Source organism: Garra rufa, chromosome 2, assembly GCF_049309525.1.
Source record: "Garra rufa chromosome 2, GarRuf1.0, whole genome shotgun sequence".
In the NCBI taxonomy this organism is placed as follows: Eukaryota; Metazoa; Chordata; class Actinopteri; order Cypriniformes; family Cyprinidae; genus Garra; species Garra rufa.
This window is the reverse complement of record NC_133362.1, coordinates 72,614,988-72,633,453: the sequence shown is the minus strand read 5'-3', so window position 1 is coordinate 72,633,453 and position 18,466 is coordinate 72,614,988. Positions and strand designations below refer to the sequence as shown.

General features: G+C 38.7%; 1 protein-coding gene and 7 non-coding genes across 8 annotated transcripts; 1 reads left to right on the top strand and 7 right to left on the bottom strand.

Moving 5' to 3' along the window:
* Positions 1-2,447: 2,447 nt before the first annotated feature.
* Positions 2,448-2,520, bottom strand: trnar-acg (transfer RNA arginine (anticodon ACG)). Its single transcript has one exon. It is a non-coding gene; the product is annotated as a tRNA-Arg (tRNA).
* Positions 2,521-2,636: 116 nt separating this feature from the next.
* trnae-cuc (transfer RNA glutamic acid (anticodon CUC)) lies at positions 2,637-2,708 on the top strand. Its single transcript has one exon. It is a non-coding gene; the product is annotated as a tRNA-Glu (tRNA).
* A 109-nt stretch (positions 2,709-2,817) lies between these two features.
* trnay-gua (transfer RNA tyrosine (anticodon GUA)) lies at positions 2,818-2,904 on the bottom strand. The gene is given in 2 exon segments: positions 2,818-2,853; positions 2,868-2,904. It is a non-coding gene; the product is annotated as a tRNA-Tyr (tRNA).
* A 666-nt stretch (positions 2,905-3,570) lies between these two features.
* On the bottom strand, positions 3,571-3,642 carry trnae-uuc (transfer RNA glutamic acid (anticodon UUC)). The gene has a single exon. It is a non-coding gene; the product is annotated as a tRNA-Glu (tRNA).
* Positions 3,643-3,977: 335 nt separating this feature from the next.
* Positions 3,978-4,050, bottom strand: trnar-acg (transfer RNA arginine (anticodon ACG)). Its single transcript has one exon. It is a non-coding gene; the product is annotated as a tRNA-Arg (tRNA).
* Positions 4,051-4,348: 298 nt separating this feature from the next.
* On the bottom strand, positions 4,349-4,435 carry trnay-gua (transfer RNA tyrosine (anticodon GUA)). The gene is given in 2 exon segments: positions 4,349-4,384; positions 4,399-4,435. It is a non-coding gene; the product is annotated as a tRNA-Tyr (tRNA).
* A 644-nt stretch (positions 4,436-5,079) lies between these two features.
* trnae-uuc (transfer RNA glutamic acid (anticodon UUC)) lies at positions 5,080-5,151 on the bottom strand. Its single transcript has one exon. It is a non-coding gene; the product is annotated as a tRNA-Glu (tRNA).
* A 10,449-nt stretch (positions 5,152-15,600) lies between these two features.
* Positions 15,601-17,174, bottom strand: LOC141325728 (uncharacterized). Its single transcript, XM_073834472.1, has one exon. It carries the CDS (start codon positions 17,018-17,020, stop codon positions 16,223-16,225), a length of 798 nt encoding a protein of 265 aa, XP_073690573.1. The 5' UTR covers positions 17,021-17,174; the 3' UTR covers positions 15,601-16,222.
* Positions 17,175-18,466: the final 1,292 nt, after the last annotated feature.

Below are 18,466 nucleotides of genomic sequence, written 5' to 3'. Positions count from 1 at the left end.
TGGCTGGTCTATTTATGAAGGCTTGTCAACAAATATCCTACAAACACAGAAAATGGCCATTGTGCGCAGCTGCTTAGGGGAACTCCTAAGCCACTAAAAGTCCTCTTCCCTGCTCTTAGCAGATCTCGCCTTAGGAGCTCTTTTAAGCGCTAGGAATCTTGAGGAATAGCTTTTATGTTAACTGGGATTTTTGTGTCACTTTTAGGGGAAATTCTAAGAAAACGTAATGGCTCTGAGAATTTTCTTATTTGGCCGCTAGGAGCCACTTTTTGCACAAAAATTCTTTAGGGATACGGGCCCTGGTTGGCACTGAAAAAAGCACTACAACAGCCAGTGCAACATTATGGACAAAACTACCTCTTAGCCCTTGTTTCAAGTTACAGTGCCTATGAGTTTATTATTCAAGAAGAGGGACTGTGTGTATAAAGCTTCTCAGAGTCAAATTTTAGTCTTAAGTGTTTCAAAAGTCTAAGACTGATGTAATTTTACTCTTATTTCTGGACTTAAGATAAAGAGTGATTAATAAAAGTTCTTAAGTGTTAGGACTAGGTCTCAGCTGCTAAATTATTTAAGAGTGTTGGAGAGGTCTCCTAACCTAGTTAGGAGTAACACAATGGCAGCAAAAAGGAGGAAACACACACTTTACAATACACATATGACATATTGGAGTTATATGATGATATGGAGTTGATAAAATGATACAATCGTGACCATCAAGCATTCTTTAATGTATTTATTTTTGTAATTGACCAAGTAATAAGCATAATAACTTAATCCACTCTACAAATCAATGCTCTAGCTGCAATAATATGTTTGTTTGTTTATTTATTTTCACTGGAAAATTTGAAAGATTGTAAAAATGCGGCAAAGCACTGGTGATGACACAGTAAGCAGGGTCTTAAATATTGTGACACTAACCTCACCAAACACATCAGTGACCAAAAGTGATGTGTGGAGGGTTTTAATGACCTCACATTTCACTTAAACCATCAAAATATGAAAGAAACACTGATCAATGTTGCTGCTTTCAATTGAAAGTAGTTAAAACAGTCACACAATGTAGCTGATGAGGATGAGGACATAATGGTGAGTTCACTGATCTATATAATATAAATATATCAGTGGGAGAGTGTTGTAATCTGAATAAGGTTTAGTCTCAAAGTCTCAAAAGGGGGAAGGAGGTCAACAAATCTAGTGACAAAATCACTAAACTGTCAACACTGACATTGAATACAACATAATCCGTTATTAATTTTGTGTTGGTCCTCTCTTGTTTTTTGCATGTGTTTATAATTTCTTAGTAGGACAGCAATGCCAAAAAACTGACACATTTTACTGCATTATTATCAAAAAAATAAAAGTAAAACAATTGACTCCAAGCAAATATGCAATATGCTTACAAAATCAGTAACACTTTTTTCTCTCTCTTGGCCACAACTTAAAGGCAGTTTATTGACTTTCCAACTGACCGTCAAACCATGCTGCTAAACAAGAAACGTTTAAGTTTGTGGGCTTTCTTTGAGTTCTTGGAGCTGTTCACATCATTGCTCCAACTGTAAATGAGGAGACATGGATTTCAAAGAATTAATAATAATTTGTGATAATTTTCCACAATGCAAAGAATTTGTTTAAATACACTGAAATATGAAATAGTGTCTTAATTAAATGTTTGTATTGTAGTTCCATCAAATAATTGGTGTTGTGCTGCTGTGACTCACATGAGCAGGCTCACTATTGGCTGATTCAGAGGCCATATTGTGTTTCAATCATTGTAGTCCTTAATTTACAACACTTAAGTCAGAACTTAAGAATCAGTCTCAAACTTTACTGAAAGTTGCTTTTAGATGCTTTATAAAAGTCTCCTACTCTTAAAAAAGTCCTACTTCTTACTAAGAATTTTTTGACAGTTAAGTCAACGTTTAAGACTACTCTTAAGACCATTTCTTAGAAGTTTTATACATACGGCCCCAGGTATTCTTTGCAAAGTCAGGCAAATTAAGGCAGAGATTTAAGTGACAAACAACAGCTACAGGTAAATGGACATTACTTTCAAGTTGCAGATAATGTTTTCATGTAACCATGTCATGCTATTGCAGATTGAAATCCTTTGCCTCATTAAAATATTTATTGCATTCATAAGGAGCTGCCATTCGAGGATTGTTAAAACCTTGATCTGTGGCGTTATTGGGTTGTTTCTATTTGTTGCAATTCTGCAATAGTCATAATACCTATCGCCGGTCTGTCAAGGTACAGAAATGAAAAAATCATGAGATTAACAATGAAACTGAGACGCGGTTTTAACCGGGTGAGTTGCTGATTATTGGCTAGTTCGGATTTCATTTCGTGTCCAACTTTTTCTCAAAGCTCGGGTGGCACGTAGGAATAGGGCAACAATTCGGCAAGCCTGTGACATCAAAACCAAACTGCATTACGCAAAAATCAGAGAGCGAGCCAGCCAGGAGTCGAACCTAGAATCTTCTGATCCGTAGTCAGACGCGTTATCCATTGCGCCACTGGCCCACCGCCTGGGGATCCTCGTGCTTGCAGCCCGACTCGTTGGTTTTCGACGTGACAGAAGCCTGTATTGCTGTCTGCTTGTTCTCATGTTATTAGCAGGCCAGCATTAGATTGGCTCTTCCCTGGTGGTCTAGTGGTTAGGATTCGGCGCTCTCACCGCCGCGGCCCGGGTTCGATTCCCGGTCAGGGAAAGCTCTTTTGCCCCCCCTCCCCCCCAATGGCGGACTGTGAAATCAAGCTCTGTTGGCCGCTTTCAGAAGGCCGGCCCCCCCAAAAAAGGTGGGCACGTGAAAAACAACCTCCTTCGAGCCGGAGTCGAACCAGCGACCTAAGGATTGCCAACGCTCCTCCTACAGTCCTCCGCTCTACCAGCTGAGCTATCGAAGGCGCAGGTCTGTGGGGTCACAACCTCGGCCTGTGGGGTCACAACCTCGGCCTATTAGGTTTCTGCAGCTCGACTGCTGGCCAAAAAACGGCTTTCGACGCAGGAAGACGTGTGGCCCTTTTTCGTAGAGGGAAGCACAGAGGAGCCCACCTTCCAATACCGGGAGTCGAACCCGGGCCACCTAGGTGAAAACCAGGAATCCTGGCGGTAGACCATATGGGAACTGGTCAGTGGAAGCCTTGTCCGGGTAAAAAAAAAGATTCCAAAAATACTCACGCCACGCATTCGAAAAAACAAGTGTGGTCTTGCATTGTGACCGTTATCTCAAGGAAAAACAGCCTATCGCCCGTCTGTCAAGGTACAGAAATGAAAAAATCACGAGATTAACAATGAAACTGAGACGCGGTTTTAACCGGGTAAGTTGCTGATTATTGGCTAGTTTGGATTTCATTTCGTGGGAACTGGTCAGCGGAAGCCTTGTCCGGGTAAAAAAAAAGATTCCAAAAATACTCACGCCACGCATTCGAAAAAACAAGCGTGGTCTTGCATTGTAACCGTTATCTCCTGACCGGTAGCAAAGAGGAGCCCGCCTTCCCATACCGGGAGTCGAACCCAGGCCGCCTGGGTGAAAACCAGGAATCCTGACCGGTAGCAAAGAGGAGCCCGCCTTCCCATACCGGGAGTCGAACCCGGGCCGCCTGGGTGAAAACCAGGAATCCTGACCGCTAGACCATATGGGAACTGGTCAGCGGAAGCCTTGTCCGGGTAAAAAAAAAAATCCAAAAATACTCACGCCACGCATTTGAAAAAACAAGCGTGGTCTTGCATTGTAACCGTTATCTCAAGGAAAAACAGCCTATCGCCGGTCTGTCAAGGTACAGAAATGAAAAAATCATGAGATTAACAATGAAACTGAGACGCGGTTTTAACCGGGTGAGTTGCTGATTATTGGCTAGTTCGGATTTCATTTCGTGTCCAACTTTTTCTCAAAGCTCGGGTGGCACGTAGGAATAGGGCAACAATTCGGCAAGCCTGTGACATCAAAACCAAACTGCATTACGCAAAAATCAGAGAGCGAGCCAGCCAGGAGTCGAACCTAGAATCTTCTGATCCGTAGTCAGACGCGTTATCCATTGCGCCACTGGCCCACCGCCTGGGGATCCTCGTGCTTGCAGCCCGACTCGTTGGTTTTCGACGTGACAGAAGCCTGTATTGCTGTCTGCTTGTTCTCATGTTATTAGCAGGCCAGCATTAGATCGGCTCTTCCCTGGCGGTCTAGTGGTTAGGATTCGGCGCTCTCACCGCCGCGGCCCGGGTTCGATTCCCGGTCAGGGAAAGCTCTTTTGCCCCCCCTCCCCCCCAATGGCGGACTGTGAAATCAAGCTCTGTTGGCTGCTTTCAGAAGGCCGGCCCACCCAAAAAAAGGTGGGCACGTGAAAAACAACCTCCTTCGAGCCGGAGTCGAACCAGCGACCTAAGGATTGCCAACGCTCCTCCTACAGTCCTCCGCTCTACCAGCTGAGCTATCGAAGGCGCAGGTCTGTGAGGTCACAACCTCGGCCTATTAGGTTTCTGCAGCTCGACTGCTGGCCAAAAAACGGCTTTCGACGCAGGAAGACGTGTGGCCCTTTTTCGTAGAGGGAAGCACAGAGGAGCCCACCTTCCAATACCGGGAGCGAACCCGGGCCACCTAGGTGAAAACCAGGAATCCTGGCGGTAGACCATATGGGAACTGGTCAGTGGAAGCCTTGTCCGGGTAAAAAAAAAGATTCCAAAAATACTCACGCCACGCATTTGAAAAAACAAGTGTGGTCTTGCATTGTGACCGTTATCTCAAGGAAAAACAGCTTATCGCCCGTCTGTCAAGGTACAGAAATGAAAAAATCATGAGATTAACAATGAAACTGAGACGCGGTTTTAACCGGGTAAGTTGCTGATTATTGGCTAGTTCGGATTTCATTTCGTGGGAACTGGTCAGCGGAAGCCTTGTCCGGGTAAAAAAAAAGATTCCAAAAATACTCACGCCACGCATTCGAAAAAACAAGCGTGGTCTTGCATTGTAACCGTTATCTCCTGACCGGTAGCAAAGAGGAGCCCGCCTTCCCATACCGGGAGTCGAACCCAGGCCGCCTGGGTGAAAACCAGGAATCCTGACCGGTAGCAAAGAGGAGCCCGCCTTCCCATACCGGGAGTCGAACCCGGGCCGCCTGGGTGAAAACCAGGAATCCTGACCGCTAGACCATATGGGAACTGGTCAGCGGAGGCCTTGTCCGGGTAAAAAAAAAAATCCAAAAATACTCACGCCACGCATTTGAAAAAACAAGCGTGGTCTTGCATTGTAACCGTTATCTCAAGGAAAAACAGCCTATCGCCGGTCTGTCAAGGTACAGAAATGAAAAAATCATGAGATTAACAATGAAACTGAGACGCGGTTTTAACCGGGTGAGTTGCTGATTATTGGCTAGTTCGGATTTCATTTCGTGTCCAACTTTTTCTCAAAGCTCGGGTGGCACGTAGGAATAGGGCAACAATTCGGCAAGCCTGTGACATCAAAACCAAACTGCATTACGCAAAAATCAGAGAGCGAGCCAGCCAGGAGTCGAACCTAGAATCTTCTGATCCGTAGTCAGACGCGTTATAATTATGATCCGTAGTCAGACGCGTATAATTATGTCATATTAGAGTTATGATTTTAGTGAAGTTACAAGTTTTGAAACCAAAATGCCTGCGACATCCAGTTAGACCTGTAGTAAACTCAGAAGAGAAGATCAGGAGACTCTTGATTGAGATGTTACTGTGTGTCGCTGCGGTCATCCAGACTGACTAAAACACTCAATCACTGGAGTTTTATTCAGATTTCAGGATCGTCATTAGAAGAAAAAATATGCAAAGGATGTAAGCAGTTACAGGAATTTGCTCAGATTTTCAGCGACTCTAATCCAATCAGCAGAACTATAGACTCATTATCACAGAGATCAGGGAAAGTCTCTCCTTCAGCCTCTGCATTCATATTTAACTCAGATATTGATCAGAAACAAAGACACCAATTAAAGAAATGAGGCAGAAACATCAACAGCCAATAAAGACAAAATGTGACACTTACCATCATTTCACATTCATATTCACACACTCCTGAAGCTAAATATGTTCATTTTAAAATGTAAATGCCATTTATCGTTCTTATCCAGACAATGGAAACAGTGACAGGAAAACCAAATAAAGACAAACAAGGACAAGGAGCACATTGTAAAAAAAAAAAAAAAAAAAAAAAAAAACACACACAAGGACAGTCCATAGGTGTGACAATCCTTACTGCAAAAGACACAATTATATTGGTTGAAATAAAATTATTGCTTAGGAAATTTAGCAGAAATGTTCAGTTGTAAATTAATCTCTTTTTCTTTAGGTGTGTGTGAATACAAATGTAAAGTGAGACTGTCATCTTTTATCTGAGGTGCTCTTGATGTTTCTGCCTCATTTCTTTAATTGTTGTCATTGTTAATGCTAATGAACACTTGAGTTGTGTGTGAATGTGTCTTTCCCTGATCTCTGTGATCATGAGTGCTATAGTTAGAGTATAGTATAGAACTGATCACATCCTTTGAATACTGTGTTTAAGCTTGTGATCTGAGAGCTTTGTCTTCATCTGTAAGAACGGCCTCCTGAAATCTGAATAAAACTCCAGTGATTGAGTGTTTTAGTCAGTCTGGATGACCGCAGCGACACACAGGACCAGCTCAAACAAGAGTCTCCTGATCTTCATTTTCCTGCAGGTGTATTAAAGGTATTTTGTTTTCAAAACATTTTACTTCACTAAAATCATAACACTAATACAACATGTTTTTTTTCTAATAGATGTACTTCTAGTTAAAGTTTCTAATAAACAGTTTATTGTGTCTTGTATTTATTACCTAAACTTTTCACTGTTAATAAAAGAAGATATTGAGTGAACTGAATAGGTTGGCATATGTTTGCCAATTTATCGAAACTGAAAAGGTAATAATGAATTAATATCCCCTGGAATACCCTCTAGATGACCACTAGAGGTCATTGTGTCTATTTCATGTTTCATTGGACTGTATTATGCCCTGTTTTTTTTTTTTTTTTTTTTTTTTTTTGGTAAACCTTGTCTTCTTCCTTTTATTGTCATGTGATTATCTTTAGAATAAATAACCCAGTGTTGGTTATGGTCTGTCTAGTGTTGTACCTGTGTGATTGTGTTTGCTGGTGAGTCTTGTTTTACTTTTCTAAGATGACTGATTACTCAAAGCTTGTGTTTTTTGCAGCAATCTGGTAGTCATAGTTTTTACTTCTGGTCCTTTAATAACATTTTAGTGTATGTGATTTTATAGATGTTAAAGTATTTGCAGGGCTTAACGCTAAGAGTTTTGAGTTGTTACAATTTTTACTTGCCCCACCACAAAAAAGTATTAACAAAATAAATTAAAATAGTTATTGTTTTTCATTGTGTTTAACCCATGCAACTCTATATGGCTATGATGACACCAAATTTAAGATACCAGTGAAATTTGAAATATTTCAATTAAATTTTCACACCACAATGAGAACAAATGATCAAATTATGAAATGTAATTTGAATGAAATTAAATGAAAATGTTATTTATTCTTGTGATAGTTGTTATAGTTAAGTTGAAAACAGTTGTGTTGTATATTTTTGTGGAGTCCACATTATTAATTTAACATTATAAATGCCTTTTACTGTTACTTTTGATGCATCTTGAAGGAACACTCCACTTTTTTTTTTTTTTTGGAAATAGGCTCATTCTCCAACTCCCCCTGAGTAAATAATTTGAGTTTTACCGTTTTGAAATCCATTCAACCGTTCTCCTGTTCTGGCGATATCACTTTTAGCATAGATTAGCATAAATCATTGAATCCTATTAGACCAATAGCATCGTGTTAAAAAATGACCTACGAGTTTCAGTATTTGTCCTATTTAAAACTTGACTCTTCTGTAGTTATATCGTGTAGTAATACCAGCGTGTACTAATCTTATCGTGTACTAATCTTATCGGCCTAGAAAATTGCAGCTTTACATTTTGTAAAGCTGCAATTTTCTAGGCCGATAAGATTAGGAACTACACTTCCATTCTGGCGTAATAGTCAAGGAAGTTTGCTGCTGTAATAAGGCTGAAGCAGGAGCAGTAATACCACGCAGCACATGTGCAAATGCTTACCTAACTGGGGACTAATTTCAGGTGCTCCGTGATATTACTGCGCCTGCTGCGTCCATATTACGGCAGCAAACTTCCTTGACTATTAGACCAGAATGGGAGTGTAGTTCCTAATCTTATCAGCCTAGAAAACCGCAGCTTTACATTTCCGCTGGTCTTAGTACACGATATAACTACAGAAGAGTCAAGTTTTAAATAGGACAAATATAGAAACTCGTTGGTCATTTTTGAACGCGATGCTACTGGTCTAATAGGTTTCAATAATCTATGCTTGCGGAAAATTCCTATAGGCGTGCAGGTGACTAGAACAGCCACTTTTGGTGATAATTCTATGACGCATGCCGAGTGCCAGGTAATCGTGTCAGCATCGGGGAGATTAATTCTGAAATAAGGCTATCTGTCTGGGTAAATATTACTGCTAAACTTTTCTTTGATGTCCATGAGAATTCGTGACACATTTGTGTGTAATGTTGACTTGTAATTTTTAGATGAGGTTGGATTGGGGCTAATCTGCATAAACCTCGTGTCGGGTGATAGTGGAAATTCCCAGTGTAAGTTTGATATTTCTTTTTATGTATTACTTCCGGAAGTGTACAAATGCTATAATTTCTGTTAAACTTGTGTTTATGTGAAATTGTGACAGCAGAATTGAGATGACTTTATTAATGTGTTTCATTAATCTCTTCTCAATACCATAGCACTACCGTATTCTTTACTGTGTAATCATCTTGTTTTGGACCGTTTTTGTATAGGAATGTAGTATTCTGGTGAAACCACAACCGAGCGTTTTGTTTTGATACTTTATCTATACGACCCGATTAAGAGTGCAGATAACTTTTCTTTAGAGTGCTCACTCCAGAGAAGTTTATTAGGGAGTGAGGGTCTCATACTGTTTTTCTAACTGTTTATTCAATAGAAATCACTGTCTGAAATTACATTTTGTCACATCTGAATAGGAGTAGCGAGGCATTGTTATTTGTGATTATTCTGTAAATTTTACTTCTTATAGAATAACTTTATTTGACATTGGTAACTTTGTTTTTTTCTCCGGCTATTGTCTCATTTATTATTATCATTCTTTGTGCCCAGGGGTGTTCCCACCGACCGCTGTAACCATTTTCAAATACAAAACAGCAGTCAGATAAAACCCCTTTACAAATTAATCTGTTGCCGTGCGTGTTTTTTCCCCTTTCCACCCGGTTACACACTCAAAAAAATGATATGTTGGCATTACTTAACTTTTTTATGTCAACAGGTTTCATGTAACTGAGTAAAGTTGCCTTTAAGAAAGAATTTTTATTTCAGTGAATTTAAGGTAATTATATAAAGGTAATTTAGTCACAATTTTGTTTCGGTCAATCAACGTAACATTCATGAATTTATGTTAATCTATTTAGTTAATTAAGTTCAATTACTCTAAAATTGATGTTATGTTTAAAAAGAGATAAGAAAAAAGTTTCAGTTTCATTGTGTTTATTAAATAACATTTTTACAATGTTTTACAATATGTCAGGATTTATGGAGGTTTTTGTGTCTTCTTAGTGTCTTTCCCCCCTTGTTAATATGTTTTGGTTTCTCCCTTTGTTTCCCCTGTTGTTTTGGCTGATTTGGTTCCTCCCTGACCATATTTGGTACTTCCTCCCTCTAATTAGATAATTTGCCACACCTGTCCACGTGATTAGTCGACACCTTTTAAGTTGGTTTGTTTGCATTGTTTCCTTGTCTGGTGTTGTTGTGTTTTGATGTTGTCCCCATATTTCCTAAGTTTTCCTTTGTTTTGCTCGGTTCAGTGTATTTTGTTTTCCGTTGTGTTTTGCATGGTTTTTTATCATTAAACCTCATTCACTTACTCCTTCGTCTTATAAAAATAATATTACCAGTAAAAAGTAAAATAAAAAACACTGTCTTTAAATGAAATGATTTACCAAAATATAGTCTTATATAGTCTTCATTAGTAAACTATACTTTCTTGAAACTTCAGAAAGAAAGAAAAAGCAGTAAACAACATTGCAGTTTTTCAAATGAAGATTAACATCTGAAAGCAAAAGTAAAGCTGAAGTAAAGTTTATTGAAGATATCACCTGGGCCCGTATCCCTAAAGATTCTGAGAATCCTCTCAGAGAGCTCCTAAATTAACCTAAAAATTCCTTGCCAGGAGTTTTAGCTTAGAAGTGATTCCAGAACATTTTCAGTGAACTCTGAGCAAGGAATGGATGGAAAATCCTATCTTAGTGAGGAGGTGTGGTTGACCCCATTGCTAGGTATGAGTCATCATTTCAAAAGCTGTGATTGGTTGATCCTACAAGTTTGATGAAAATGAACTTTTGGTGATAATGAGCAAAGGATGTTCCCTCAAATCAATAAACATAATTATACACTCTAATTTTATGCAGACTGTAATTGTAAATAATATTTCACATTCAAGAAAATATCTGGAAAATGAATAGTAAGCTGTAGGGGTTATAGCCTAACATTAGAATCTAAAATATGTGAAAACTTAAGCTCATCACACCCTGTTCAATTAATGATTCATGTCTTATTTGCTCATATTAATATCCTAGCTGGCATATTTTGTATTTTCACTCCCATATGGACCCCATTGAAAACAAGATGGGCTGTCTTTAATGAAGTAGAAATTGCAACGTTACAACTCAGTGTGGTCTTAACGAGGGTAACACGGATCAGCTTTTATCGATGTCTGTGATTGCTGGCTGGTCTATTTATGAAGGCTTGTCAACAAATATCCTACAAACACAGAAAATGGCCATTGTGCGCAGCTGCTTAGGGGAACTCCTAAGCCACTAAAAGTCCTCTTCCCTGCTCTTAGCAGATCTCGCCTTAGGAGCTCTTTTAAGCGCTAGGAATCTTGAGGAATAGCTTTTATGTTAACTGGGATTTTTGTGTCACTTTTAGGGGAAATTCTAAGAAAACGTAATGGCTCTGAGAATTTTCTTATTTGGCCGCTAGGAGCCACTTTTTGCACAAAAATTCTTTAGGGATACGGGCCCTGGTTGGCACTGAAAAAAGCACTACAACAGCCAGTGCAACATTATGGACAAAACTACCTCTTAGCCCTTGTTTCAAGTTACAGTGCCTATGAGTTTATTATTCAAGAAGAGGGACTGTGTGTATAAAGCTTCTCAGAGTCAAATTTTAGTCTTAAGTGTTTCAAAAGTCTAAGACTGATGTAATTTTACTCTTATTTCTGGACTTAAGATAAAGAGTGATTAATAAAAGTTCTTAAGTGTTAGGACTAGGTCTCAGCTGCTAAATTATTTAAGAGTGTTGGAGAGGTCTCCTAACCTAGTTAGGAGTAACACAATGGCAGCAAAAAGGAGGAAACACACACTTTACAATACACATATGACATATTGGAGTTATATGATGATATGGAGTTGATAAAATGATACAATCGTGACCATCAAGCATTCTTTAATGTATTTATTTTTGTAATTGACCAAGTAATAAGCATAATAACTTAATCCACTCTACAAATCAATGCTCTAGCTGCAATAATATGTTTGTTTGTTTATTTATTTTCACTGGAAAATTTGAAAGATTGTAAAAATGCGGCAAAGCACTGGTGATGACACAGTAAGCAGGGTCTTAAATATTGTGACACTAACCTCACCAAACACATCAGTGACCAAAAGTGATGTGTGGAGGGTTTTAATGACCTCACATTTCACTTAAACCATCAAAATATGAAAGAAACACTGATCAATGTTGCTGCTTTCAATTGAAAGTAGTTAAAACAGTCACACAATGTAGCTGATGAGGATGAGGACATAATGGTGAGTTCACTGATCTATATAATATAAATATATCAGTGGGAGAGTGTTGTAATCTGAATAAGGTTTAGTCTCAAAGTCTCAAAAGGGGGAAGGAGGTCAACAAATCTAGTGACAAAATCACTAAACTGTCAACACTGACATTGAATACAACATAATCCGTTATTAATTTTGTGTTGGTCCTCTCTTGTTTTTTGCATGTGTTTATAATTTCTTAGTAGGACAGCAATGCCAAAAAACTGACACATTTTACTGCATTATTATCAAAAAAATAAAAGTAAAACAATTGACTCCAAGCAAATATGCAATATGCTTACAAAATCAGTAACACTTTTTTCTCTCTCTTGGCCACAACTTAAAGGCAGTTTATTGACTTTCCAACTGACCGTCAAACCATGCTGCTAAACAAGAAACGTTTAAGTTTGTGGGCTTTCTTTGAGTTCTTGGAGCTGTTCACATCATTGCTCCAACTGTAAATGAGGAGACATGGATTTCAAAGAATTAATAATAATTTGTGATAATTTTCCACAATGCAAAGAATTTGTTTAAATACACTGAAATATGAAATAGTGTCTTAATTAAATGTTTGTATTGTAGTTCCATCAAATAATTGGTGTTGTGCTGCTGTGACTCACATGAGCAGGCTCACTATTGGCTGATTCAGAGGCCATATTGTGTTTCAATCATTGTAGTCCTTAATTTACAACACTTAAGTCAGAACTTAAGAATCAGTCTCAAACTTTACTGAAAGTTGCTTTTAGATGCTTTATAAAAGTCTCCTACTCTTAAAAAAGTCCTACTTCTTACTAAGAATTTTTTGACAGTTAAGTCAACGTTTAAGACTACTCTTAAGACCATTTCTTAGAAGTTTTATACATACGGCCCCAGGTATTCTTTGCAAAGTCAGGCAAATTAAGGCAGAGATTTAAGTGACAAACAACAGCTACAGGTAAATGGACATTACTTTCAAGTTGCAGATAATGTTTTCATGTAACCATGTCATGCTATTGCAGATTGAAATCCTTTGCCTCATTAAAATATTTATTGCATTCATAAGGAGCTGCCATTCGAGGATTGTTAAAACCTTGATCTGTGGCGTTATTGGGTTGTTTCTATTTGTTGCAATTCTGCAATAGTCATAATACCTTCGCGATTAAGACCACATCTTCTGAAAAGCTCATTATCATCCAATGCTTCTAAAATGTTCTGAGGCAGACAGCCGGCAACAGCCATTATAAACCTCACTCTCGATGTCAAGAGACACACTAGCGACAGACCCTAGAGGTTGTAGCCTTTAGCCTCCTTGTTAGTGCATCCACCTCACGTGCTAGAGACCCGGGTTCGAGACCTGCTTGGAGCGGGTGTGGTAGGACTTGGGTGTGAGGGGTTACATTTACATGCATATCAGCTAATTGTTTGTTATAAAAGGCTGTCAATCATTTGAACACTTGTTTAGTAAGTGACACTTGCCCTGTATTTTAAATTCTTTATTTGAATATGGCAACATTTACAACAATATTTCTATGAATAAATGTCTGACAGAGACCCCCTTCCCTATCAGCCAATCACTGCATGCATGGTTAGTGAGCAGGCTGACATCATCCATAGTAACGAGGTCAACCCCGCCCTTACTCTTAGCTTAAGATTTCTCTCTACTGCTTAGTAAAAGTTTGTCTCAGCAGCTTTGTTAATAGAGAAAACTCTTAGCTAAAAACTTTTACTGCTATTTAGGAGAACTCTTAGTGCTAAGATAAAATGTTTTGTGAATACGGGCCCAGTATAGGATTCCCTTATGCTGCGTTCACACCAAACGCGAATATGCGTCTGGCACGAGTGATTTCAATGTTAAGTCAATGGTAAGACGCGTTTACGCGCATCTGGAGTTCTCGCACGAATTGTGCTTTTTGTGAATCACGCGTTTGACGCAAATTCGCGTCTACCGCCTGAGTTGAAAAATCTGAACTTCTCCGTCAATTCGCGCTGCGTTAACCAATCAGGAGCCTGCTTGATGCTGTGGCGGCAGGCCTGCCCGAGTCACTCATTCAAATATGAAACATGAATACTAAATACCTAGTGCAGTTCTAATGCACAAACAAAGCAAGTTTTTTTTATCACATATATGACACATATTAATTTTGTATTGAATGCTATTTATTCCATATCTAAATATTAATTATATGAAACATTATTATAGTGTAGTGTGTCTACACTATAATAACAGAACAATAATAACTATAATAGTGTGTATACTTTAGTGTGTCTGGACAATGTTGTGTCAGGAAAATAAAGAAATCACAGGACAGGTTAAATACTTTTGGAGGCTGGCTCCATTTATCATCATCAAAAAAACAAACAAACAGATTTTACAGTAATAAGATGAACAAAGAAATGGCACAGACCTATAGAATTATTATACATCAAAGGAGGAATGTCATAAACGAGTAGTTCACTTTTAAAATGAAAGTTCCACCGCTCCTGAAATCCCCTCGCTCCGATGCGGAACAGCAGGTCATCAAACTGGGCGCGGGACAGGCGGAAGTACCGCTGAAAGCGGCCGTCATCCAGGCGCAGCTCCTGGAGCAAGTGATGAAACTCACCGAACGCCTCCGAAGGGTCTGGTGGCAGTGTTGTGCCTGAACGAGTTCATTGAACGATCGTTCATGAACTCGTTCATAATTTGGGTGAACGTGAACTGAACGTGCTGTATATCTGCCTGATGAACGTGAACGTGAACGCGCTCATTCTGGCGTTTATGAACGTCGTTCTCTCGTAGTTCAATTTTGTTCTAGAGAGTGCCAGATTTCCATGGAGCCAGGCAAAATCCCGACTATAACCACGGACTGTACAATATCTACGCTACAACCGCTACAACACAATCTAAAACGGGCCTTATTATATAGGGAGAAAGACGGCAACAGCAGCCACCACAGAGTCGCACCGCGCATGCGTCATCAAATTGCGAAGAATGAATGGAGGCAAAATCCGATGAAGGTAGCGGGTACTACTTTATGAATGAAACGTCATATGTCCACCGAAAATAATTTTTTAATTTCTTTCTTAATTCCTCATTAAAAAACATTCAAGCAGCACGTTCTTCCTCATGTTTCTGAGAATATACTGTAGGGTGAAAGTAAATGTTTGCTAATATTATAATATTTTATTACTTCCCTTGCAAAACAGGTAATAAAATGTTACACTAGCGTTCAAATGTTTAAGATTTGTCTTTAAAGAAGTTTCTTATGCTCATCAAGGCTGTTTTTATTTGATTAAAAATACAGAAAAAAAGTAATATTGCATGTTTTTACAAATAAAATAATGTTGTTGTTTTTTTTTAACATACTTTAAAATAGAATTTATTCCTGGGATGAAAAGCTGATTTTTGTTTATCAGCTGTTACTCCAGTCTTAAGTGTCACATGATTCTTCAGAAATCATTCTAATATCCTGATTTATTATTAGAATGATCAATGATAGATAACCGATTGTGCTGCCAAATATTTTTTTGCAACCTGTGATTTTTTTTTCCAGGATTCTTTTATCAATAACAAGTTTAAAAAGTACAGTGTTTATTTAATATATAAATATTTTCTAACAATCTAAATGATTTATTATTAACTTTTAATAAACTTTTAATTATTAACTTAATACATCCTTAGTAAATAAAAGTATTAATTTCTTAAAAAAAAAAAAGAAACAATAAAAATTTACTGACCCCAAACTTTTGAATGGTGGTGTATATTATAAAAATAAAATAATAAATAACCAGTCCAACAAAATAGAGCTTATTCAAGCAGCACGTTCTTCCTCATGTTTCTGAGAATATACTGTAGGGTGAAAGCTGCAGCTGGATACGAGTGTGGACTGAATGAGGGGCAACAACTGGAAAATGCCAGTATTCTTAGGGTAACAGCTTGCAGCAACATACTTGAAAAAGTAAAAGAACTATGAACTAGTTCATTTTGGAACCTGCGAACTTAGTTCAAAAAATTTGAATTATGAACTATGAACTGAACTAGTTCATTTTAAAATGTGTGAACTGAACTTTGAACTAGTTCACGTAGAAAAAGAACTTTCCCAACACTGTCTGGTGGACCCAAATACGGCAACGACGATCCCTACGCCGCTGTTCTGCTCTCCAGAGCAAATACAGAGCGGTGACTCTCTCGATAAATGACCGATCAACAACAGACATCTTGTAAATAGGTGGCCGCCAACGGGGTTTGAAACTTTGTGCAGTGTCGGGGGTGCTTGCAGGACTGTATGTTTGTAGAGTAATTTACAGCAACTTCAAATGTGGCTCAACCAATCAGAATCAAGGACCGAAATTGCTGTTTTTTAAATTTTAGTTGAAACACTTTCCATATTGAGGAGATCTTTAGGCTTCTCTCTATTGTGAATTTTTTTTATGTGCCTACCAAGGTTTTCTTGTAGACTAAAACTCTTTCCACACTGTTTGCACGTGTGAGGCTTCTCTCCAGTGTGAACATTCATGTGGTTGTCAAGGCTTTGTTTTCTACTGAAACTCTTTCCACACTGACAGCATGTGTAAGGCTTCTCTCCAGTGTGAACTCTTATGTGCCTATTAAGGCCTCCTTTTCTACTGAAACTCTTTCCACATTGTTTGCATGAGTAAGGCTTCTCTCCATTGTGAACGTTCATGTGCCTATTAAGGCTTCCTTTTCTACTGAAACTCTTTCCACACTGACAGCATATGTGAGGCTTCTCTCCAGTGTGAACTCTCATGTGCATATAAAGGTTTCCTCTTTGAGTGAAACTCTTTCCACATTGTTTGCATGAGTAAGGCTTCTCTCCAGTGTGAACATTCATGTGCCTATTAAGGCTTTCTTTTCTACTGAAACTCTTTCCACACTGTTGGCAGGTAAAACGGCTCTCTAAAGTGTGAATTCGCCTGTGGGCGTAAAGCATTCGTTTTTGATTGAAACTTTTCCCACACAGACGACAGGTGAAGGGTTTCTTTCGAGTGTGAACTTTCATGTGGCAATTAAATTTAAGCTTTCTTTTGAAACTTTTCCCACACTGTTTGCAGATAAAAGGCTTCTCTCCAGTGTGAATTTTAATGTCTTCTTGTCGATTGAAACTTTTTCCACAATTAAAGCAAGTGAAATAACTCATAGTTTCTGTCTTTTGAGCTCTTTTTTGTTCAGAAGTTTTTTCAGACTGTAAGGAACAAAAAAAATATTCTCCAGTTATGAAATCATAAAGATTCTCAAACTGATCTTTTTCTTCAGTTTCATTCAGTACTTCTCTCTCCTCTTTCACCGATGTTAGGTCTAAGGAGGAAAAACAAAGAGATAAAAGTTAATCCCAGTTTAATGACACAAAACAATTAACATCAAAACATGTAGATATGTAATGCAAGTTTGCTAGATCCTATACCAGGGCGTCCAAACCTGATCCTGGTCGGCCGGTATTCTACAGAGTTTAAGCCGGCCGTTATACAATTAATAAAAAAAAAACTAGATACTAATGACAAAGTTTAGGAAATCTAGATATAGATTGACCTCAATTCTTTCAATTTTTATGTAAGAATTCACTGTAATAATTCAACAAATAAATTCAACAAATTTAGAGAGAGATGAGGAAGAAATTAAAAGGGGGCAAGATGAAAATCCATCACACAATATTTCCTTCTGACATTTTATTAAAGGTCCCATATTGTCAAAACTGAAATTTCCTGGCTTTCTTCATGATAAATAAGGTCTATGGTTTATGTAACTACCATATAAGTTTCAAAGCAGTCAACCCACAGTAAATTGCACACAGCCTGCATAAAGTAGCTGTGCCTTTTCACAAGGCGCTGTGACTTCCGTAAAAATGTGACGTCCGATCTACTCAGTCACCGCCTTAAGTCATCACCCCGAGCACCAACCACCGTCCCACCCTCCTTTTGGCCAACCCCTGACAACATTACGTCCATTCTATTGCTAAGCAACAACAATACGAAAACAAGTCGAGAAAACGCTGTTCAGTCAATGGTTGTCAGAAAAACTACATTAATACATAGGCTTCTGAACAACGTTAATATAAAAGACCAGTGGAACGTCAGCTTAAAGGTTGTATCAGCGATTTCTAGCCTAAAACATAAAGTGTAAAATTCAGCTGACCTTTATTCACGATCCGCTCGCTGCCTGCCCCATAAATTGTCTGTGAAAAAAACGCGTCTCTCTGGTCAGCCTAGGGTCCGAGATATGCCAAAAAAACAATCGGCGCTATCAACAATAACCACAGATAAACAAACCGTGTTCCAACCAATCAGCGTCAGGGGGTTCGTGTTGTGGACTTTCCTACTGGTGCTGGGATGTGAGGGAGGCGGAGCGAAAGTCCACAACACCAAACCCCTGACGCTGATTGGTTGGAACAATGTTTGTTTTTGCTGTGGAAAGGTTGGTAGTGCCGATTGTTTTTTTGGCATATCTCGGACCCTAGGCTGACCAGAGAGACACGTTTTTTCACAGACAATTTATGGGGCAGGCAGCGAGCGGATCGTGATGAAAGATAAGCTGAATTTTACACTTTATGTTTCAGGCTAGAAATTGCTGATACAACCTTTAAGCCTCT